The following is a 24754-nucleotide window of genomic DNA, read 5'->3' as shown; positions in this document are numbered from 1 at the left end:
TGGTGGGGAATGGAAGGATTTATATTCCTTGCAGACAGCTGGCTATTTGCATCCTTTTAGCTAGTCATTGAGGCCTCCTGGAGGTTTTTCTGTGCCCTCAAGGGTCACCTAATGGTTCCCGTAGTCTGAATTTTTTCTCTCCTGAAATCTGTTCATACTCCCATACCATTCGAAGGGTGTTCATCCCAAATTGGATAGCTAAATCCTTCCATTCCCCACCATCCAGTTAGAGCTGAGGAAGCTTCTTGAATGATAAGCAAAACATCTTCAAAGAAATAACAAGGAAGTCCAGTTGCCTCCTGAAAAAGCATCTTTGGGACAACCTAGATGGACTGAGAATCTCCATAGACTTTTAGCCATGATCTTCCAATTGGTTTCTTCAAAGCAGGTTAGATAACTTTGTTCTTTAGAGAAATGACGCTCCTCCCCAAAATTAATAGATATAGAATCAAAATAGATTACCTTTTCTCCCGGTCGAATACTGCCACACTTCAGGAGGTTAATATCAGACCTGCAGTGATCCATAAATCCACAAATCAGGCGGTAATCGCTGAAAATTATGGCTGTCATTTTGGTGATGTACTGGTGACACTGATATTCGGTGATGTTTCCTCTGTGCTCCACCAAGCAGGATACCAAATAACCTTTCCCGACTGGTTCATCAGCACATTCTTTGATCTGTTCAGAAAGATCCACGATGAAATGAATAGATACCTTGCCCACATCCCGTGGAAGAATTTAGTTTACCAAGTTCCCATCCTTTAGTTTTCAGTTCAGAGTTAAAAACCCAGATCCCAATTTTCAGAGAAAAGGGCTAGAACAGATATGAAGGCATCAGGAGTTATGGACTCCCTAACAAATATTCAGAGAATGAAATGTTGACATATCAGTCTGGTTGCTCACTCTGAGAAGCCAAGATGAAACTCCAGAGTTAGGGTATCCAACTTTGGCAACTTCAAGACTTGTGGACCTCAACTCCCAGAATTCTCCAGTCAGAGATGCTGGCTGGGGAATTCTGGGAGATCCACAAGTCTCAAAGTTCCCAGCTTGGACATCCCTGCTCTAGGTGGCCAACCTCTGCAGAGAAGGTCTTGGAGTGATTGGTGGCTTTTATCATTACTGTCCATGAACTAAATCCAGGGGGAAATATCACAGCTCTCCTCCAAGGTAAGAAAACAAGCACCACAGCAGACCAGGAACCTTGAAGCCATTCAAACACAGCCAGAGACTCAAAACAAATGGCCTTGATGTGTAAAATCTTTGCAAAAGAATCTTTGGAGGCACAGAGCACAGTGCAAAAGCTACTTCCTGCTACACAAATACTAGTAAAGCTGGCTTTTTATGAGAGCTTGAAAACATCTTCAAATTCTACTCAAAGAAATTCAAGATAAGGCTGCCTTATATATTATATTATAGGTAGTCCTCAACTTACGATCACAATTGGGGCTGGCATTTCTGTCGTAAGTCAGTGTGGCCATAAAGCAAGTCATCACATGACCGGACCCCGTTTTACAACCATTTACCACAGTCATGATTAAGCAAATCGCCACGCAAGTCCAGCTTCCCCAATTGATGCTTTTTGTGGGCGGGGGGGTGTCAGAAACTTTCTGGGAAAGTCACAAATTGCAACCAAATGCCCAAGGTCTCGGTCACCAGTTGTAATTGGGAGCCGCCCCCCAAGCATCCTAATGGGGATGTGACTGGTATGATGGTCGTAAGTGCAAGGCCAAGTCATAAAATCACTTTTTCTAAGGATGTTGTAAATTTGAACTGACATTAAATGAATGGTCGTAAATCGAGGACTACCTGTATACTGTTCAAGCAGGTTGTAGGCCCTATATTCTGAGGCTTGGGGACTTAACGATACAGAATGCAGATCACGCTAGCTAGGAGTTTTCTAGCAACAAAGATTTGAAAAAGAAAGTTTCAGGTCCCAGGTAAAGCTTTGCTGGCTGGGGAATTCTGGGAGTTGAAGTCCGCCAGGCTTAAAGTTGCCAAGATTGGAGGCCCCTGAAGTAAAGTCCATGCTATACATGTTGAATATATTGAAGGAATCTCGTGGCATTTACCCATCAAAACATATCTCTCTGGAAGTAAAAAAAAAAAGGTTTAAAACTGAGCTAACTGACCAAGTCAGGGGCCAACAGTACATAGGCCAAGAGTAAATGGGAGTTACTAGGAGAACCACAATCACAGAAGAATTATCTTAAACCACTTAACCACAAATGGATTCCCTAGTGAATATCTAGGAATCGGTGTTAATTGTGGAATCACACCCTTAAAAAAACTGTAATGACGCATCACAAATGTCTGCAGTTGGAACACTTGTTTAAATAATGATAATTTTAATTCTCATCAAGTAGACCTTGGTCTAACGAAATCGTTATATTAAATCGTTCTTTTTAATGCTACATTTCTAAAAGAAATCTTTCTAATTACCCAGAACTGGGTTTATACAAAGGCAAGAAACCTGATCTGCAATCGCATCCTCACTTGTCGATAAAAGAAACCCATTGTATCAGAGGTCCCCAATCCCGGTCTGTGGCCCGCCAGGAACCAAGCCACGCAAGCGAACGAAGCCCCATCTGTACATGGGCAGGACCTAGGCAGTGTGCAAAGCCACACCCCTCCCCAGGCGACAGAAAAAGCGTCCGTCATAGAATCGGCACCTGGCACTCAAAATGTTGGGGTCACTACATTATATAGTGAAGAGGCAGTGGCCCTTCTTAAACGATCCTGCTTAGTTGCAAAGGTACCCAACACAAGTGCGCGTACACTTGGAAAAGAACAGATTTTTTTTTTCCAAAAATGAGTACTTCCAAGAGAAATGCAGGGGCCAACTCAGATGGACTGCTATGATTGCAGGAACTTAAATTAGGTGGTGTCATGTATTGCATGTCTGGAGTATTTTATAGCTGCAACAAACACAAAAAGAACAAGCTATCTTCCTACTATACAGAATAGGTTCCCTGAAGGAAGAAATGTTAATGGGTAGGGGGGAAAAACCCCACCTATTGCACTGAAAGCTGAACACCAAGTTCTCTTACAATTCCTCTCTAATAAAAACTGTGTGTTTGACAATTCTTGCAGCTGGGAAATTAATCAAATAAAACTATTGTGTGCAGTTGGTGTTGCTAATCCAAGTGCATTTTTAAAGAATCATTCATGGGTGGTTCTGCTATCAATCCCTGTCTCACCACTAGATACAAACTGCATAAAGCATTACCCAACTAAAATCCACAATTGTCTTTTTTTGTATTGAGAAGCTTTTTGCTTAGAGTCAGTGAACAATATTTGCGTAAAATATCTCCTGTGGTATTTTATCTGATGACAAATAGCCTAAAAACAACTCAAGGGTGAAGGCATGAAATGGCAGAGCACTAAACAATCAGTACAACCTTTGGTCAACTTAGTGGTCAGCTATTGGCACAGTTTAGAGACTGAGTATTTAATTTATTGGATCAAACAAAAGAGAATTAGCTAACGATAATATACAAATGATTACCAGAAGACTGGTAATTGGATGGGGCCATGTTAGCCTTCAAAACTAAGCCTTGGCTCCATGCAAGATTCAAATTAAAGATGTCTTCCTTCAGCAGCTACTGGAGAATCTGGGGCACACTTAGAAACTTCATTTGTACTGTTGAGAGGATCGCAGCTTTGTGGGTAAGCTTCAGTTAAATCCTGTTTTCCAGTTCTTCATACATTTAATTGCAGGCATGTGCAAAAGATGATATATCCTTGAGCTGGTGAGAATCGAACCGCTGGCAGTTGGCAGAGTTTGCCTGCAATACTGCATTCTAACCACCGGGGCTCTGGAAGAAGCCAGAGTCATTGACTTAGGTATATGGCTCGCTGGGCTAATTTATTTTCTCAATTGCTTTGGCTAATAGCCAGAAGAAACAAGCAGAAGACAAACAAAAGGTTTCTGCCAAGGTGGTTAAGATGTCTGGCCACGTTATGTGGAATTCCTTCTGGTCTGTAGGCTATGATGAAGTAGAAAGGCTGTTCCTGTGGTTGTCTGCAGCCATTTGCGGACGTGATTGTGGCTCTTTGGTGGATTTGACGGCGCGTTAACAGAGTGGTCTGAGAGAGACAGTGCCCTCATTTGAGAAGGGGCCAAAGCCAACAGCCTTGAAATTTGGCAAACCTGCTTGCCTTGCAGCTGGACAAGCTCAAGGATAGGAAAGCTACCCGGATTTGAGTAAGGTGTCGTTTAATGCTAGTCTGGAATAAATACAAAATCTTGAAAGCTGTAAGAAGTTCATTAAGGTGACGATTCTAGAATGGACTCAAATGCTCCTTCCCTGCTTTCTTGCCACCTGGGCTAAACTAATGAGATAAGGTGTGGACCGACCCAGTCTCTGCCTCTTGATTACGATCATTCTCTTCCAATCCTTTCACAACCATGGAGGAAGGCGACTGAGACTGGGGCTGCAGGAACACCTTGGAAGAAGTAGATTATCAGAAGCCTTTTCACTCCGGGTTCAGAGCTGGGCGTGGGTCGAAATCAGTAACTCTTGTGGAGGTCTGCTGCAGGGACTTGGATGGGAAGAGCCTTCCCTCTTGATGGGCCTTTGATACCCCATTTTGTGATCTGGTTCAGGAGAGGAGAGAAACGTGTGGCAGGCGGGGACAGGGGCAGGGGGTGCTTCTGGGTGCAAGGCTTCCAGAAGACCAGGAATCCAGGGCACCCAAGGGAGGGTGCTCAGGTCAGAAGCTAGCTCCACATGCAGATGAACAGGAGGGCACAAAGGAGGACTTTGTGCCCTGGAGGAAAGGGGAAAAGCCCTAGGAAAAAGGAATGGAGCTTCAGGTAGTTCTCAACTTGTGACCACAATTCAGCCCAAAATTTATGTTGCTAAGTGAGAAATCTGTTAAGTCAGCTTTGCCCCATTTTACGACACATTTGTTAAGTGAATCACTGCAGTTGTTAAATTAGTAACACGGTTGCTAAGTGAATCTGGCTTCCCCATTGACTTTGCTTGTCAGAATGTTGCAAAAGATGGTCACCATGATACTCCAAGGGTCATAAATGTGAGTCAGTTGTCAAGCCATCCGAATGCAAATGACATGACTGTGGTGATGCTGCAATGGTCATAAGTCTGAAGTTGCAAGTCAATTTTTTTCAGTGCCATTGTAACTAAGTCAAGGACTACCTGTACTGTGAAGGAGAGATTGTGAGGTATGTGTTTGCACACCACGTTGGCTGAAAGCTGAAGGTTGAGCAGTTAAGAGAACTCAGTGAAATCTTGGAATGCAGGGAAGAGAGCGGAAGTCAAGGCTGGGAACCAGCCAAGGTCAGGAGCATCATGGGAATCAGAGTCACAGAGGGTCCCCTCCTTGCTGGATATAGCTAGCGCTAGTGAGGAGGTAGGCAGGCAGGCAGCCGGCCAGGTCCTGGTGTGCTTACCACTTATTCACAAGACCTTTGCTTCTGCAGGTTGCATGGATTTCATTGGGTGTCCTGGCACACCATCTGTCATCCATATTCCAGCAGAGGAGGAATCTGGCAGGACTCCCCAATATCCCCATGTCCCAATCTGCCAGCATCTCCAAGCCCATTCCCTGAACCAAAGTTTCTCAACCATGTTGACTTTAAGACATGTGCAGTTCAACTCCCAAAATTCATGTAAATCAGTGTAAATCGATTCTGGGAGTTGAAGTCCACACAGCCTAAAGTTAACACGGTGGAGAAACACTGCCTTGGGCCATAAAACTATCAGCTGTGGTATCCTTCTGAATGGGTGCAAAGGCTGAGGATTGGGGGCAATGTTTAACAGTGATTACCCCCCCCCCTTCCTTGGTGGGTGGTGCTAGCTAGAAGGGAGATCAACCAAGCAGTTACTCCCTAGTAGAGCATTGCAAGGCTCAGTGCTTATTCCCTTAAAATTTATGCTGGCTGGGGAATTCTAGGAATTGAAGTGCACACATTTTAAAGTTGCAAATCTGATAAACTGATTGACATGATGTTAATGTGTAACTTAATCCACCAATTCAGCTGTTGGTATTTTACAAGTATCCACTAGACACTGCTGAAATGGTGGAGTTGATTTTCTAGACTCACAACTCCTCCTTGAGAAACAGCTGGAAGCCATGGTCAGGGGAGCCTTTGGCCAGTTTCACTAAATATAGTAGTTTTACTTTTTCTTGTACCAGTGACAATAGTCAGAGAAAGAACCAGGGAGGATTTGTCCAAATGGATCAGCAGTTAAACGTGGCAGTGCAAAAGTTTGTACTTTCTGACTTGCAAGATTCTATTAAAGTAGTCTTACAATAAACTAGAGTTAACTCATCTGGTCATGTTTCCTGTCCAGTTTACCTCTCTACTTCATTATGTTTTTCTTTTTTACTTCTTTTTTCTCTTTACGCCCTTCCTCCTTATGCGATTGGTTATCTAGTGGGTTTTGCTTGGAATCAGGTTCTATAGGTTGTGAAGATTGCCCTCCCCCTTCTGCCTCAATTGTAGTTTAAAGCCCTTTTGATAAGATGAGCCAGTTGTTTTCTGAATAGATTCCTTTCAGTTCTTGTGAGATTCACTCCATCCCATCCCTTCATGGAGTTAGTTCTGCAGACAGTGGTCTAGGAAGCTGAAGTTCTGTTGATGACACCAGTTTTTGAGCCAGTGGTTTGTTTCTAAAATCCTTTGCTTCCTCATTGGTTGTTGGCCAATTGGAGGTATAGATGGAAACATCACTTGTGTTCCTAATTCTTTAACTTTCTTCCCTAGCTCTTCGTAATCTCTTGTTATTGTTCTCAGAGTCACTGTTGTGTCATTGGTCCCCACTTGTAGAAGAAAGGGGTAGTAATCTGTGGGGTTGATTATTTTAGTAAAGTACTCAGTTACATCTTTGATTTTTGCTCCAGGGAGACTATTTAACTCCCTAGGTTGACTGCCTGGTCTGCAGACTACAATTTCTGTTCCCCTAAGAATTGAATCTCCTATCACCAATATTCACCTTTTTTTTTTTTCTCTAGGGAAGTCTGGAATACTTTTCTTCCTGTCGTAGGAATGCTGGGTTGTATCCTCTTTTTTTAGAAACTATTGATGAATGCTCTTTTGTGAGTGTCTGAATATTTTCTTCTAGGGGGAGAATATGAAAGCAATTGTTCAGTTCCAGAGGGGCTTCATTGCAGTAGCTTCATTCACTACTATGTTAGTGTCAATTAAACAGTAGAAACAGGTATACTGATCATCTTAAGAGACCCTCCCAGCAATTTCACAGATGCTAAAAGATGGAGCCCTGTAGCATACAAGGATAAATGACACATTTTTATCACTCTTTTGAAACCAGGGCTTGAGAGAGGAAGAAAAGCACTGGGGCAGCTTTCTTCAACTTCCCTGCAATTGTAACATCTATACTGGATGCCAAAGTCAGAAAGACTCCTCACACCTCCCAGATACCATCAAACTATGATCAGTGGCACCACATACTTCTGAATAATCCAAGGAATTAGAAGCTTTGCACCGATTCCGCTTCTCCTTTCAGATAAGGTGTTCCCTACTTTCCCCAGCGGCCTACTCAAGGCGGTTGCAATTCCAAAATTAAAAACAAACCAAACTCAGCACAGAATTCCTGTGTCGTCAGTGGCACACACTGGCACAGCAGCAGATGTACCCAGTTATCCACTCAAGCACCATGCCAAAAGAGGGCAGTTTGTAAACAGTACCAGCTGATCTCACAACTGCCTCCTCTGAAGTAGCCAGCACATTTTCTTAGCAAGCCCTCATTATCACCAACGCTTAAATAGACATTATCAATTGAAATAAGGACAAATAGAGACAGGTGCAGCCTGCAGGTGGAATACTAATGTTCCAGGAAGAGATTGAGATTTCAGCTCTTTCCCTCTTCCTTGCAGCTTGTATTTAATTCATTTATCATTTTAGGAGGAGTCAAGGTTGAGAAGCCCTGCTCTATAGTTTTCCTGGGATTAGTTCCAGTTGCAGCCTGAAGATGCTCATGTGTGGAATCCAGTGTCCAGTTTAATTGGCACAACATTTTCCAACAGCAGGACCGGTATGGGAGGCCCTGGAGCTTCAAAATCTGACAGAATAGGATAAAGTCTGTTAAGGAGAATCTTTGTAATTCTTCGGCTTTTGGGTCTACAACAACCTGCCATGGCCACTCACCACAAGACAACTCGCCATGGGACAAGGGTTACACTAATATCAAAGAAATGGTGGAATAAAATCATTAAAGAAAAGATGCCAAAAGAGGGACGAAATGAAATGAGAATGACCCAAAATGCAATAATTTTTAAATTACTTCAAATAATTAAACTGAACTGTTGAACTGTTCTGGCAAGTTGGTCATGGCGAGTTGTCCCCCAGCGAATCAGCCGTGGCAAGTCATCCTATTCTGTCCGTTTTTGAAGCTCCAGGACTACCCATAGTGGTCCTGCTGTTGGAAAACGTTGTGCTAGTTTAGCTGGCCACTGGATTCCACCCATGAGCATCTTCAGGCTGCAACTGTAACCAATCCCAGGAAAACTATAGTACATCTTAAAAGCAGAGCTTCTCAATCTTGACTCCTCCTAAAACGAGAAATGAATTGTGCAACTCCTACTCCCTCCATCCCCAATGCATAAAATCAATTGCATTCACTGGGGATATGGTCGGACAAGAAATAAATGCACCATATTTAATGATAAGGATCCTGAATCGCAGATTGAGAAAGGAGCTTAAAGCTCCCATTACTTTTCAATGCATTGCTCTCACATTTAGCAAAAAAGCATAGACTAAATCTGGAATGGAGGTTAGTGGGTTTTTCTAAGCATGTTTCAAATTCTATAAACAAGAAACAAAATCAATTCTGAAGGTATTTATACTTTTTGGAAGAATAACTCAATGCTCTTATCTTTTACTCTGTGTTTTTCAGAAAAAGGTAGTCAGGTTCCAGCCTCTGCCAACTTCACTCCAAAATCAAATTACCTCTGATATAGTGGATTTGCAAACTTCTCTAGCCACTGATTCAAATTTTGGATCTGTAGTCAGGTTCAATTTGTAGTTCCACAACAGCTAAAGGGAAAACAAGAAACAAAAGACAAAACTTAGCTTTTAAAAACGCTGCTTTGGGATCTTTGTTAAAGCAATGGCTCAATCTGATCTAACATAAATCTGACATTTTTTCCTGTGCTTTCAGGACTTTAATTTAGATTAATTTATTGAAAACATTTAGGTAGCTGCCAACTCTGGACAACTCCAAAAATATATTTAAAAAACTCTGGGCGATTCTCACAATGCATAAAACAACATTTTCTGCACATTAAACTTTGCATTCTGATCTTTCTGAAGGTAAATGAAATTTATACTTTATCTCTACATGACAGAAAGAATCCAAAAGCAAAAAGGGTAAATGGAATCCAGACTTAAGCTTTTGTACTATTCCATCTTGCTACCATGTCCAAGCAGCAAGCCACTCACCAGTATGTGAGTGTTTTTCAAACCTGGCCGCTTTAAGAAGTATAGATTCCAACTCCCAGAATTCCCCAGCCAGCCATGTTAGTTGGGACCTCTGGGAGTTGAGGTCCACGCCTCTTAAAGTAGCCACGGTTGACAAACAATGGTGTATATGTATTTGCATTTCTTATTTGTTGATATGCTTTCTTTAATACGTTTTTACTATTATAAGCCACTGAGTAATTGTTGTGGGCAAATCAATGACAATTAGCATAGAGAACTTTTAGGGGCACAATTTGTGCTTCTAAATACAGGTGATAGAATAGAGGCGAGGAGTGGGTACTGGACACGTGAATCTATTAATTAAAACTCACACCAATGCAGCTAGAGAAAGAATGGTTCTCTTTTCCTGTGCTCCAAAAAGCTCAGAACTATGTGATGAGAACTGTTACTCTATCCTCCTGAGACGTTATTTTCGGCACAATACAGCCTTCTTTTGCCCTTGAAAGGGGTGTGTTTGTGTGTGTGTGCGTGCACCTGTTTTGCTTTAGTTCTCTATGCAAGGAAGATGGGTGCAGTGTAAATGCAGTGCCAGTCACCCACCCACCTTTTTGTCTTTGAAGTTCATTGAAATCACCAGTGGAGTAATCAAGGTGGCCACTGGAACAATGCCGGAATTGCACTTTATATATGCACTCTGTGAAGGAGCTGTTATTTATTTTTTGCATGAACCTCTTCCAAAAGGCATCCAGCACAGAGCAGCAGAGACCAGAGGTGAACTGGTTGCAAAGAGGAGCAAAGAGATCAGGGCAGCAAAAGGAGAAATGACTAAACAATGAGCTGACTGAACAGAAATTGTTTTAGAGCATGAACTTAGTAAGTGCTAAATTCAGGGAAATGTATTTGACTGCATTCCTCTCAGAAGCTTAAAGGAAAATGATTGATTGATTGTACACATAGAAAAGTTTTGCCTTTCAAGCACAATGCCTTTCAAACAAGCATTTCCCAACAAACAGAATTCTGATTTGACTACACAGGCAGCCATAGAAAAGTAAAGAAAGCTGAGCCTTTTCCATTTGGATGAGTTAGTCAGGATCCCACGAACTTCCCTTTTGTTAAAACAAATGTGCTCAGTGCTCTTGAAACAATATGTGCCAAACCTTTTTTTCAAAAAGCACACTTACGTGGTTGCAGTCAGAAGAGATTTCATTATCCGGCTAGAAAGAGAAAAGAAAAGAAAATGGTATTAATTCAGAGGTCAGGATACCCTGCTTTCCTTCCCCACAAATCAGCCAATGTCTCAAAGTAATGTGCATGATCCGACTAACCTAGCAAACCGCTCTGCCAAAGTGAGCAGCCCACAGATTAAATACCAGCTTATTTTGTCTAATAAATGGCTACCATCAAGGAACTAGCTTGAACTCAAAGGCATCAACTAAGTTTCTTTTCCGAATGTTCCACTTAGGTTGCTTTTCCACAAGTCTTATTTCATAAAGCAATATACTTTAGACAAGCTGGACCTCTACGCAATAAAGGCCAGCAGGATTTCGCTAATAAAGCTTCAATCATTCTTAAGATGGTGGAACACGTCACTTTTTTTTCTACTGGCTATCAGTCACAACTGCAATTATGAATTAACATTTTATGGGAAGGAGAAAGGCTCACAATGATGAGAGCATCACACCATTTGTTTCTGACCTGATCTAAGCAAAAACCAAGAAGTCATCTCAATTCAACAAGTATCTTAAGATGAATGGGATCTTTTCCCTCCAGATGTTGACTGAAACAAAGGACCAAACTCAAGGAGATTCCACTGTACAAATACTCACCCGACGTAACGCAGAACAAGTTTTCCTCACATGCCTTTGGCTTATATCCTATGTCTATTTAGGGTGCCACTTCACTACCCTGAAATATTTTCAACCATGTTTAAAAATGTATAACTATGTTTGTTTACATTTGCCCCCTGATATCCTTCATTTTTCTTATATCCACTACACTTTTTCCTTTTGTCAACTAGGCACAATCCTGGACACAGGACACTCCAAAATGCTCATAAATTTAATGCTGGATTACAGCCTCCATCAATTCCCTATCAATATGGGTCACGGGTTGAAGGAGACTTCCACACACAGCCAAATTGTCAACTCAGGAATCCATTCAAGTTCGCCCTGACTCTCTGGCTTCCTCCCATATTGCTTATTTATAAAATTTATTGGCTGCCCATCTTACAATAAGGGTAACTCTTGGCGGCTTACAGTTACATATACAGTTAAAACATAAAAAATTAAAATCAGACATTAAAACCAAGGACAAATGGGGAGGATGGGGGCTGAGGGGACAGGGGAGATCTGGTTTTACTCAATCAACCATCTCCATTGTGCTATTCACTGGTGCCACAAGCCAACTGGCACAGCCACGTCTTCAGGCCCTTACGAAAAGGTAGGAGGGTTGGGGCCAACACCACATAAAAAGAGGGGGGGGAGATGTTCCAGAGGGCAGGAGTCATAGCATAGAAGGCCCTCCTTCTGGACCCCTTGGGCTGATGGGACCCCCAGCATGCCTCCTCTGCCAGCACGAGTGGGACGGGCCAATCCCAGTGGGGTGAGACGGTCTGAGTCCAAGCCATGAAGGGCTTTGGTCACCAACACTTTGAATTGCACCCAGAAGCAGACTGGTAACCAATGCAGAGCAATGGTGTTACAGGAGCCATTCCTGGGATGCGGGAGGGGGTGCAAAATTACCCTTCCGAATGCTCTTCAAGGGTAGCCCCATGTACAGTGCATTACAGTAGCCCAGCCGTGAGATGACCAGGGCCTGAACGACTTCAGCGCAGGGAATCCTATGGCCCGGGCTGGGACATGTCCTGGTTCACCTGCGACTACCCAACAGCCTCCCACTCCAACAAGACCACGGGGCGCAACCAGCCAGGCTTCTCTCCTCGGTTACTTTGGAGTCTGCACTGGTCGAGCTGGGATTTCTCTGCACAGGAGGCTTCCTACCGAACAGGCCACCGTCCAATCAGCAGGGTCAACAATTTGGAATTGTGGGAGCTCAATCCAAAATGTCTCGAGGAAATCCCCTTGAAGGGTACGATCACAATTGAACCCAAAACTTATGTGGCTAAGCGAGGCAGTCGTTAAAAGTCGTGAATTTTCTCCCATTTTATGATTTTTCTTGCCACCGTTAAGTGGATCACTGCAGTTAAGTGAATCACGTGGTTGTTAAGTGAATCTGGCTTCCCCATTGACTTTGCTTGTCAAAAGGGGATCATGTGACCGCGGGACACGGCAACCGTCATAAATATGAACCAATTGCCAAGCATCCGAACCATGAGCCACTTTTTTCAGTGATGCTGTAACTTCAAACAGTCCCTCAATGAACTGTTGTAAGTCGAAGACTACCTGTACAGGTTTTACAGCTACAATTCAGAATGTCTTATGCTTCCTACATTTTATCCAAACAGCTTCTTGGAAGGAAGGAAGTAGGAAATGAAGACACCATCCTATGTCAGAGGAAGTTTGAAGTTTCACACGGGAGCCACTTTGGTCTAATGGTTAGAGCACCAGGCTAGAAAATGCGAGATGGTAAGTTCCAGTCCCATCCTGGGCACGAAAGTTAGGTGGATGACTTTGAGCCAGTCACTCTCTCAGCCCACCTCACCTCACAGGATTGTGGTGGTGGGGGAAATAGGAAGAGAAAGGAGTATTAGGTATGTTTGCTGCATTTAAGTTTTTATAAAAATAATAAAGGTGAGATTAAAAATAAATGTTCATAACATATTGTAAACACAACACAAGGTGATAATTTTAGTTTAATGTGTCAATGCACACTATGGGATCATTATCTTCCTTATTTTAACCAGGGGACCAGCTCCATTTGCAAACTACATCAACAGAAAGTATTCAAAACAAAAGCATACAACTTTTTCTGTCCAAAGAACCACACTCCAAAAAATAAGACTAGGACAAGAACTACTTAAATGAGAGTCCTATCCGGGCTTGTATTTAATCATTTCACCTTTCATTTAAACATTTCATTTTGTTAACCATTTGTATATCTTAGAATCCATATAGTTGCTCTAAGACCTCTGCTCTGGGACAATGGCCACAATTCTAGAGAAAAGAGAAATGCAAGGCTATATTTCATTTGGCTTTTCTAAGACCAGATAATGGAGTGAAGTAAGACAGACTTGATATAGTCTTTCAATATAATCCACATCCCAGCAAACAGGATGTGATATTTATAAAAGCAAAGTAGTTCACTTCTCCAAAACCATTTTTGCCACTGCTTATTAAATATAGTTTGTGAGCAAAAGAAAGTTGCCATTCTAAATTTTGACAGGCCTACTGAAGGATCTCTCCCTTCTGGCACAAGGCTCCCTCCTTCCCACTCTTTGTGAATAAGTGTTCAACCCTATCCTTTCTTCAAAGACTAACAAGTTATGATTTTATATCAGCATAATGCTATTTATACAACGATTTTAAAGCTCATCTAGCAAAAGCTTACAATTAAGGTAACAGTAAATCAATTACCCATAACTTAGCTCTTGGTTCTTGCTTCAAAGACTAAGTACAGGTTATGGAGGAATATATTCAGAATTTTGACTCATTCACAGTAGAAATTCGAAGCTTCAGCCACCAAGCACCTAAAAATTAACTAGCCTTACTAACTTGTCCAAAAAAAAAAAAAAAGACTCTTCCTGGGTTCTTGTGGTGCCTTACTAAATTTATACTTCAAAAAGAACATGACAACCAAGTTTTTAAAGCCATAGGAATGCCGTTCAATCTGGATTCCACAGAAGATTATGAACTCTTCCTTTAGGACGTCACCTTAATATTAACTTAGGTTAACAAGCAGGTTAGCTTGGTCGCTCAACAGTGAGACACTGGTGAGGCGGGCACAGCAGCACCTGCATTTTCTGCATCGAATTAGAAGAGCACATCGTCCTTCTGCTGTCCTTACCACTTTCTATAGAGGGAGGATCGAGAGCATCCTGTCGTATTGTATTACTTGTGGTTTGGAAGCGCCAGTGCTTTGGACAGGAAGGCTGTGCACAGAGTGGTGAGGACGGCAGAAAAGATTATTGGGAGTTCCCTTCCTTCTATCCAGGACGTGGCATATAAGCGCTGCCTGAGCAGGGTCCAAAGGATGCTACACATCCTCGTCATGACCGGCTTTCCTTGGTTACCTTCTGGGAGGAGGGGGCTTCGTGGTATCTGAAGCAGAACAACTAGATTCAGTCACAGTTTTGTTCCATATAGTATCAACCTTCTGAATTCTCAACGTTTTCTCTCTCCGCTTATGTATTCAAAACGGACAGTGATTCCGACTCTGTGTGTGTGTGTGTGTTGTGTAGCCTGTGTATATGTGTGTGCATGTACGGGTATGGGGAGGTGTGCGTGTGTGTGTGTATTTTTTTTCTGAGAGCAGCCAACAGAATTTCATTTTTAATGTGTGCCAGTGTGCCCACGGTAAAAAAAAAATATGACAATAAAGGTTATCTTATCCTACCTGACTGACAGGCTGCTTTAATCCTAAATTAGCCCATATCACTGATACCCCTTTTGAACTGTGGACCAAACTGGCTTCCCACAGCAATCCAGGAAAAGGATGTCCTAGGTAACAAGAATGAAAAGCCCTGAACTATAAATCCGGCTGTGCTGCTGCAGCAGCCTTGAACTGCAATAAAATTTGGCTTCTATTCATAAGAAGGACCTATGAAGGATGTCTCTAGAACAGCCAAGCTGCTTCCTGAAATTGCCACCACTTCCAGAGTATTCAAGGCTAGTAATTTAGGTCGCTTTTCAGTAGGCTGTAATAATAGGCTTCAGGGCTTTCTAAAACGGTTAAAGATGGAGGTATTTCCTTCCAGAGACTCAGAAAAGCAAGGCTGGCTGAAACCAGGCAAGCCAAGCAGCATTTCATGTCTTAACAGAGAAAGAAGTTGCCACGGCTGAGCTGATGCCCTGCAGAGAATAAAATATTTCATTTCATTTATTTTACTATATTTAGAGCCCACTCAAATCATAGCCAATCTGGGCAGGGTAAAACACTCTCCAAAAATGGGGAAGCTTCACCCTCCCCCCCCCCCACTTTCATTCTACTCCCTCCCTCCCCATCTTTTATTTATAGTTGATAAGTTGCATTTTATAGCATTTTATTCTTAATATATACTTATTCTTTTTAACACTGTAAGCCACGCAGAGTCACCTCATGGTGAGATGGACAGCAAACAAATGTAATAAATAAATATTAGCAACTAATATAATAATAATTGCCTAGCAACTAATATCATAATAAAAATCCTCTACTACATTCAAAAGTGCCACTCCCCTAATCAATAGCTTCCTTTGCCCTATTTTTGAAATATCTCTCAGCAATTTAACATGTATGGCTTTCAACTCCCATGATTCCACAACATGCTAGCTGGGGAACTGTGGAAGGCCACATACCTTAAAACTGCTGAGCTGAAAAATAAGGCTTTAGAATGTGGGCCACCTTTACCACTAGAGAAAGAGGATGCCATAAAAAGGGAGCCACCCTTGTTGGGGACTGCTGGCCTAATCCATGCTTCATGTGCCTCACAAGAGGGGTGCAAAACAGCCCCTCCTTAAATGAGTGGGCCAGACTGGCAGATTCAATCTTGGCAAAGCACTACCCGATATACCCCAGTGCGTGCCATAAAGGGCTGGGGAGAAGCATTCCCTCTTTTTAATTGAAGGGCACCAGAGGAGATAGGTAAATATACAGAAAGGTTGTAGTTAAGAGGGATTCTAAATCTTGAGAAGGTATTTCAACAGCTATCTACGAACATCTTCCAAAGAGTACCAGTATTTTTTTGTTTCACTATCAAACTAGAATAGCTGAAAATGTGGATGTTACCCAAAGTTGCATGTCTCTGTTCACTTAAATCAGATGTACTGCTGAAAAACTATCCATAATAGCCAAGCACTATCCACGTCAGTTGCTTGTAATTAGATGTTATTCTCTATCCTACCCAACCCTAAAAGAGAGAGAGAAGGGAGGGAGGGAGGGAGGGAGGGAGGGAGAGAGGGAGGGAGGGAGGGAAGGAAGGAAGGAAGGAAGGAAGGAAGGAAGGAAGGAAGGAAGGAAGGAAGGAAGATATATGACTGGAAAACTGAACATTCTTGATTTGAAAACAGAACATCCTGGACAAAGGCAATAAATAGTCAGTGCCTTCTTTATTGCCGCATAAGTCAAATTCAGCTTTGAAAGGACAACTTTACCTTCCAATATTAAGGAAAAGCTGTTGCTTCCTTTTAGGATCCTCCAGAAAGTGAAGGATCAATGAAATTTGCAAACTATCAAGTTTAGGGTTGTTTTAAAAAAAAATAGGTATGATAAAATTTTCTGAAAAAAGCATGACCATCTGATGCAACAAAAAACAAATGCCTTTTCTGTCAATGAGCCCTTAGGAATATGAGTTTACCTTCATGGAGGATTATTCCAAATAGTTCTCAAATATTTATGTCACAGTAAACCCATTAGTTTTTAGGATTCACTGGAAAATATTAATTGAAAAATCAGTTAAAAGGGCAACCTAAATAAAATACACTCCTTCTCCCCCCCTCCTTCTCTCATGGTACGCAGCCTTAGTAAAGAGGCAATAGTCATTCGGGTATTATATGAGTAACTTCAATCTGCTTTTTACCCAGAGGAATAACTGAAAATTACCTTAAAATTCAATTCCGAGGACATAAGAAAAGATGGATAAGAGCTGATTTTTTTAAAATGTATCAATAACTCCAATTTCAACCATTTGAATTGGGTTTTACCATTTTCTTAAAGCATGATGGGGATAATGAACCCAGCACCAGAATGTAATAAATCGTAATCATAACGTCTACACGCGGTCTATGAATATGCTCATTAACTGAGCTGATTTATCCTCTTGCAGGTGGATGAACAAGCACAGCATTTGTTTTTCGAGACAAAACACCAGTTCTCGGTGAGTACGGGTTTTGAGGATAGAGTAGATCCAAGTGACACTTATATAAATGGAAAGGCTTGGGGAAAAGAGCGACTTCTTCCGGCAGCCCTGGAGAAACTAAGACCGAATGTCCATCGTTAATTATTGAAAGGAACACTTGCACCACAACAGACTGCAAAGGGTCCCCCTTCTGGGATTGTTTTAATGAAGTTCCTGTCAGTTAAGCACTCGAATTTGCAACCTACTGAAATGATAATCCGGCTCCCAACTGCAGTTGCCTCTTCTGAAGATGCAAAGAGAAATGTTTCCTTTTCCCATGGACTCATACATCCTCAACTGGGAAATAACTTGGGAACTGAAAAGTAAAAGATCTCTATTTTGCAGTGTAAGAACAGTAAAAATGCACCTCTACAATAGACCCCAAATACTTCATGTATGTTTTTCACATGAGGGTTATCCTGGAATGTACTCTTCATTTTTTCCCCCAATTCATGTAGAGCCACGGTTAAGAAGAGAAATGCTTCTGTGTTGTTTAAATAATGTTTTGGTGATTTGTTGAGGAAAGGCTCGCCAAAATAGATAAGCTTATTGCCTCTTTAGTGATTAAAGTGACAGTTTCCCTATCACTACAAGGAGCCAGTTTGCTACCTAATGATATGCCAAGCATTTATAGTATCACCTCAAAACATCTGAGCTAACACTTGCTGCATAATGTGCGTGCCTACCTTCTGAAGTTGAAATCTGCATCAATCACAGAAAAATAATTAATATGCATTAAGGTTATATCAGGCAAGAAAAACGTTCTTTTACTGAATCGATGATTAACTAGAACCCCTCCGACAATGACTTCAATCATTAACATCGAGTTTTCCTGAGCAGGGCCTTAAACCATGATCTAAATCAAATTTGCTAAAATTAAGTCTCTTCCTCCCACAAAGTAGTGCCAAAATGCAAAACACCAGCACAGCCACGTTTTTCTGAAAAGCTGGAATTGGGTGGGATGGTTCTCACAAGACACCAGATAAGGGTCAGCACGGACCCCTGAGGGGGGCTACAACTCACTCCCACAGACAGGCTTTCCAAATGCTTATGTTGGCCTTGGAGCCAGAGGGTCTCACCCAGGGGTGGGCTTCAAAAATAGGAGCAAAGGGTTCTCTGCCCAGTTGCTGGGTGGGTATGGCCATGGTGGGCGTAGCCTAGTTGGCCTCCTGCACCATGGGAGAGGGGCCATTTTGCCTTCCTCAGGCTCCGGAGGCTTTCCTTGAGCCACCGGGAGGGCAAACATGGCCTCCCCGGGCTCCGGAGGCTCTCTGGAAGCCAGAAACAGGCCCGTTTCTGGTCTTCCTGAACTTCTGGGAGGTCCGTTTTTCGCCCTCAAGCCTCCACACGCGCCCTGCAGTTATCTGCATCCAAAAGGGGCCAAGTGAGGGCCCCTGGGAGGGGAGGGGTGAGCAGGGCCAGCCAGGAGTGGGATTTGAGGGTTCTCCAAACTGCACAGAATCTTAGCTGGGGGCTCTCCTGAACCCCTGTGAACCCCCAGCAGCCCACCCCTGGTCCCACCACCCCTATTCCAAGGAGCCATGCTTGTCCATGACTACACCCACTTTAAAGAAATATCCTGGCATGGAGCAGATCTGAGGGCCACAGATGGTTGCAGCTCGCTTTGCTAAATGAAGAACTCGGATCCTGCTGCCTATTTCTCTGGATCTGCAGTGAAGGGTGCCCCCTCCCTTCTGGCTTCATCCCCCTCCAGCCCTCTCAACCAGAAAGTGAAAGAAAAGGGCAGCCCAGCCTGGATGTAGAGATAGTCCTCAACTTACAACAGCTTGCTTAGTGACCATTCATTGAAACAAGTGACTCATGACCGTTTTTCACACTGTTGCAGCATCCCCATGGTCACATGATTTCTATTGGGATGCTTGACCACTGACTCATATTTATGATGGTTGCATGCAGGGGTGGGATTCAAATATTTTACTACCGGTTCTGTGGGCGTGGCTAAGTGGGAGTGGCCATGGCTTTTTTTTTTTTTGCAAACCCCCCCCCTCCATTTTTTTTTTTTTTTTGCCTCCCGGGGCTCAGGAAGCCTCCTGGGCGAAGCAGTAAGACAGCAAGGGGGATCTCGGAACAGCTGATCGTTGGGAGGAAAATAAAAAGAAATATCGTAAGGAATGACTGGGCAGGGCTGGCAGGACAAAATGCAGTCAGCAGTGTCACGCATGTGCGCAATGGTGCATGCGCGATAAGGACTGACTGGGTGGGGAGGGCAGAGAGGGGCGGGGCCAGCCAGGGGCATGATTTGCCCATTCTCCAAACTGTGCAGAATCATAACAACCAGTTCTACCGAACCAGTCCGAACCAGTAGAATCCCACTCCTGGTTGCATGTGATCCCCTTCTGCAACCTTCTGACAAGAGAAGACAACAGGGAAGCCAGATTCACAGAATAGAATAAAATAGAATAGAATAGAATAGAATAGAATAGAATAGAATAGAAAAAAAATCAGGATAGAAATCAGGATAGGATAGGATAGGATAGGGTAGGGTAGGGTAGGGTAGGATAGGATAGAATTCTTTATTGGCCAAGTGTGATTGGACACACAAGGAATTTGTCTTTGGTGCTGAAGTTCTCAGTGTACATAAAGGGAAAAATACATTCATCAAGAATCATAAGATACAACACTTAGTGATAGTCACAGGATACTAATAAGCAATCAAATTAACATTACTAACTTAACAACTTCTGTAATTCACTTAACTGGGGCAAGAAAGATCGTAAAATGGGACAAAACCCACTTAACCAATTTCTCACTTAACAACATAGACTTAGACTAACTTTGTTGTCACTCTGAATGTACATTAATCGGCATACATTAAAATGAAATTTTGTTGCGTACAGCTCTCAAAGGGTGACCACCTCCAATATACACTACATAAACATGACAAAATAAATAAATAAACAAACAAACAATTGTGCATATATTATATGACATGGAGACACAACACAGTCAACATAAATTTTGGGCTCAATTATGGCTGTAAGCTGAGGACTACCTGTGTATAAATACCAGCATTTCATTTGCCCTCTTCTTCTGGATTTGGGGGAGGAAAGTTTTTTCTTTGTTTTTCCCTCCACTTCCCTTTTCTCTCATCCCTTGCCTTTGAGACCAGGAGCTCTCTTGTTTTAATCAACTTGAGCTGCTCTGGGAGAAAATAGTTGCCTGACTATCAAGATGAAACACCCTGGGGGGCTTCCAGTTTGGGCTTCCTCGGCAACAGACCGAAATCTGCGATTGTGCGCAGTTTCGATCCGTGCTCTCCGCCAGAGCACCCCGATCTTTTGGATTCAGGGCTGAAGCCACCCTGTAGAGGTGGCGAAGAGGGGGGAGACCGCCAGCTGAGTTGAGGGGAGCCGCATCTCTCCTCCTCGGCTGGCCATTACTCCCTTTCCCAAAGGCGGTTGCAGTGGTGGTCAGAAATGGCCACCTCAAAGAGGAACCCGACCGGACAAGATTGAGCAGGAGGGAAGACAAAGGGGAGAGCTTGACAGACTGGGCTAAGCAGAGACAACAGCTATGCAAGGTACTCTGGAACTAAAAGTATTAAGAATGTTATTCCTGAAAGAAGATTTCTAAAGCAGCGGAGAAGAGAGGGGGAAAGGGAATTTTTTTTTTCTCATATTGACAGTTACAATCAGCTTTGAATGTTAAAAAGAAGAAATTTAAGTAAGAGATTTGTGTTAATTTACTTTGACACTAACAGGCAATTTTAAGCTGAAATTAAAAAAGGGAAAATAAAGATTTACTGGATACTCTAAAGCCCTTAAAAGGAGGAAAGTGGAGGGAAAAAAGAAAGGGTGGAACTTGGAAAAAACAGAGTGCACCACCTGGAAATAAAAGGAATTAACAGTGAACTTTAAAAAGACTTCCAAAGGATATATTGTAACTGAAACTTTGTTAAAGATAACAGAGCCCCCGGAAAGGAAAAGTGGAAGAAAAAAGCAAGAAGAAACGGTTTTGGATTACTTGATGATTTTTGGAATTTGGGGTGTTGGATTTTTAGTGGTTTAAATTAAAATCAATTGGGTGGTTGTTTAAAAGTGTTTAAAATGGCAGTACTCCTTAGGGAATTAAAAATGAAACTTTAAAAAATGAAAGAAAAGTTGCAAGAAGGTGGAAGATCCTTTGGCTTTGCACTTCAATTCTTAGAAGTTGAGATTTTGAACTATGAAAAACAACAAGAAACGCTTGAAGAACAAGAAGGGTTGGACAAAGAAGAAACCATCTTTAATGATCAAACAATGCAATATGGGGTAAAATGAAAAAAGGAGGTAAAAGGAGTTAAAAATTCAAGATTTGAGGAAACAACTAAAAAAAGAATAGTTTGAAAAGTAAACACATTAGGAAGAAGCAGAAGAGAGGATTACAGAAGAGAGAATCAGAGAGAGGGAGGGACAAAAAGGGTGGTGAGAAAAAGAGGGGAAAGATACAAAGGAAAAGAAGTTATAAGGGACAGAACCAGGAAATAAAGAAACAGGGAAACATACAAGGATTAAAGGTATTAGCCTACTTAAAAGACATAGAGATAATGGTTAAAAATATAAATTAAAAGAGAGGATTCTGCAAGGGTACAAGAGATAGTGTTGTTATATTAGAAATAGTAATGAGCTAGAAAATATGAAACATAAGTGATTAAAGTGAAAGACAAAATTGGTATTGTTATGTAATGGAATGCTTACTAATAATTAAATGTAATAAAGAGAGAAAGGGAATAAAAGTAAAAGAAGTGGAAATAAGAGGAAGGAATGAAAATACTTTAATTGTTCTTAATGATTTATAAAATACAATTGAAAAGAAATGCAAAAGATTTATAATGAAATCAATATCAGTTGCCAGGATGAATTTGAATAGAATAACCATTTTATCCATTATTTTTATATATTTTTTCTTTTCTTAGAATTTAGTGTGTATTCTTAAGGGAAAGTACCAAGCGGAATTCGGTTGATAAGAGTTATATGATATAAAATAGATATTAGAAACTGAATGTTATAATTGTATAATGTATAAATTGTTTAATGAGATTTGAAAGGATAATAATTATAAGATTTAAAGATGACACACTCTGTTTGGTAATCATAGGGGAAACCTTGCTTTTTAATGGCTGGAAGGGGAGGGAATTATCTTTTTTCCTTTCCCTTTTGGGATGATGATGGAAAAAGAATATATGAAATTGTAAACAGGACAGACAAAAGTACAAGTATAATGACTAGAAAGATATGGAAATTTAGAAAAAGATACATAATTGAATTAGAAAGGAATGAGACAATCATAAAATAAGGTTGAGGAAAGTAAGGGAAGGAAAAAATATTCAGAAATTGATAAAATAGTGACAAGATATGAAATTGGATAAATAAGATAAATATGTAACTGAGATTATGTCTGTATGGAGATGTGATAACCTGGAATCATGCTGTTCTCAAAAAAAGATGTTTTAATTTCAGTATGTTTTGTGAAAACCCAAATAAAACTTTTACAAAAAAAAAAAAAGATGAAAAACCCTGAATGAATAATTCTTGCAGCACCTTGCTCTGCAAACTCTGGTGCATATTTAACATATAACTTCAGTATATCTTCCCCAGGTATTGATTGGTATTTCCTTTAATACTTTCGTATTTAATACCTCAGGAAGATAAACTGAAGTAACAGTTTACTGTCACATGAAGGTTAATTTCTCACTTGAATTACCTTTTGTATTTCTGTTTCTTTGAAGCCATTTTTCTGGAAATTCTGAAGGAAATGAAAAATCACATGGGGAGCAGGAGTGGTGGAGAAATTAAATGAATGTGCTTCAGGTTTTTTTAAAAAAAACCTTTATTTATAAAATAAGACTTGCTTAAAATTAAAAGGGTTAGTTTAATTCACAAAATTTATAAACTTGCTGATAGAATTTATAAGATGATGAATTGTAAGGAAAAGAACACTTTCTTCTTTTTGCCTTTCCTAAGAAACAGGTAGTCAAAAAGGAAAAAAGAACGGGTGAGCACTGTAAGTTATATACTTTTAGTTTTGTTCCCCATTGTGTCAAACAGACAGGAAGTGAGCTGACAAATGAAGGGGGAAAAAGCTCAGAATACGAATGTTGAGACATGAGGCATTAACTGAATCTGAAACACTATCACTTTCAGCAGTTTTCATTTCTCATTTTTTTAAAAAAAGATAGTTATCATTTTCATAGGCTTCTAAAAACTGATTTCCTATGCCGAGGCAAGAATAAAAATACTTATATCTAAACCAATGTCTTAACAATTTCTTGTAAAAGGAAATATTACAAGCTGTTTCTTTTCTTTTTTTTCCCACCCTAGAACTTCTCTCCCACCCCAAAAAAAAGCCACAGGAGAAAAACAAATAACAGAATCCCAATGTTAGAAGGCATCACTGAGGCCATGAAGTCCAATCCTTTATTCAGGCAGGAACCACATCAAAGCATCCCCCATGGATGGCTGTCCGGCCTCTGTCTAAATATGGCCAGCAAAAGTTGGTCAACCACTTCTCTGGCTAAGTGGCATCTTGCGTCTCTCTCTAGAGCAGGGGTGTCCAACCTTGGCAACTTTAAGACTTGTGGAATTCTGAGAGTTGAAGTCCACAAGTCTTAAAGTTGCCAAGGTTGGACACCCCTGCTCTAGAGCTTTTTCATCCCAGCCCATTTTCGGCATCTTGCACTCTGGCAGCGGGCACTGGGCAACTAGTTAATGCCCAAATAATGGAACACAACCCTCTCTCCTGGAAAATTATTTCAGTTCTATCCCACTATCATTTGCAATGTTTTTCTCTTAATAGTGTTTGTTTATCATATTTAAGAATCACCCTGTATGTTATATTATTTGGATACAGTGGTTTTTCTAAAGGGTTTACTGGAGATTATGAACATTCTGATAGTTAGGTAACTTAGATCCTTTAAAGATAAAGGAAAAAAGTACATGCCAATATTAACTATAATTTCACATCTAAAGTTAAGCCATCCATTGCAATTTAACTCAGCTGCATAACTAGGCCTATTATTGATCACCTCTCTGTTAATCATTTATCTGCAGAAAGTAAGAACAGCCAACGTTCTTCTCATTTATTACAAAAATGTATTTCTGCATGATTGCCCTGGGACGATTACTGTTTCTTCTTGGGGTTCTAAATATCTCTTTGCAAGCACAACTTCCAGCCTCATTTTTTTTCTGAAGGATTTTCATTTGGTTCTTGCACACAAATGAAGTGAGCCCATAGCAAGACTCCTTTTGGAAAATATCCAGGAATTCAAGTTACCTAAAATGCTACAGAGAACCAGATCGCCAAAAGACTCTCATCCTGTTGCAGCAAGTATTAGTTGCTTCAGGATTGTTCTCTTCCATTTA

At 41.2% G+C, this 24754-nt stretch overlaps 1 protein-coding gene across 2 annotated transcripts in view; it reads right to left on the bottom strand.

Annotated features, from left to right (window-relative positions):
- The window catches only part of GLG1 (golgi glycoprotein 1), an 85312-nt gene that overhangs the window by 46482 nt on the left and 14076 nt on the right, over nucleotides 1-24754 (bottom strand). For both annotated transcript variants that reach the window (XM_026680145.2, XM_087971777.1), the window contains exons 2-4: nucleotides 10585-10617; nucleotides 8933-9019; nucleotides 463-678 (exon numbers count right to left, since the gene is read on the bottom strand). In XM_026680145.2, coding sequence (XP_026535930.1) covers nucleotides 463-678; nucleotides 8933-9019; nucleotides 10585-10617 — 336 coding nt within the window. The remainder of the gene's footprint in view (nucleotides 1-462; nucleotides 679-8932; nucleotides 9020-10584; nucleotides 10618-24754) is intronic.

This window comes from Notechis scutatus, chromosome 9 (assembly GCF_049901735.1).
Source record: "Notechis scutatus isolate UNSWTSFEM ecotype Mainland chromosome 9, rNotScu1.2, whole genome shotgun sequence".
NCBI classification, from domain to species: domain Eukaryota; kingdom Metazoa; phylum Chordata; class Lepidosauria; order Squamata; family Elapidae; genus Notechis; species Notechis scutatus.
The sequence above is the reverse complement of the archived record's forward strand: the minus strand, read 5'-3'. Positions and strand labels throughout refer to the sequence as shown.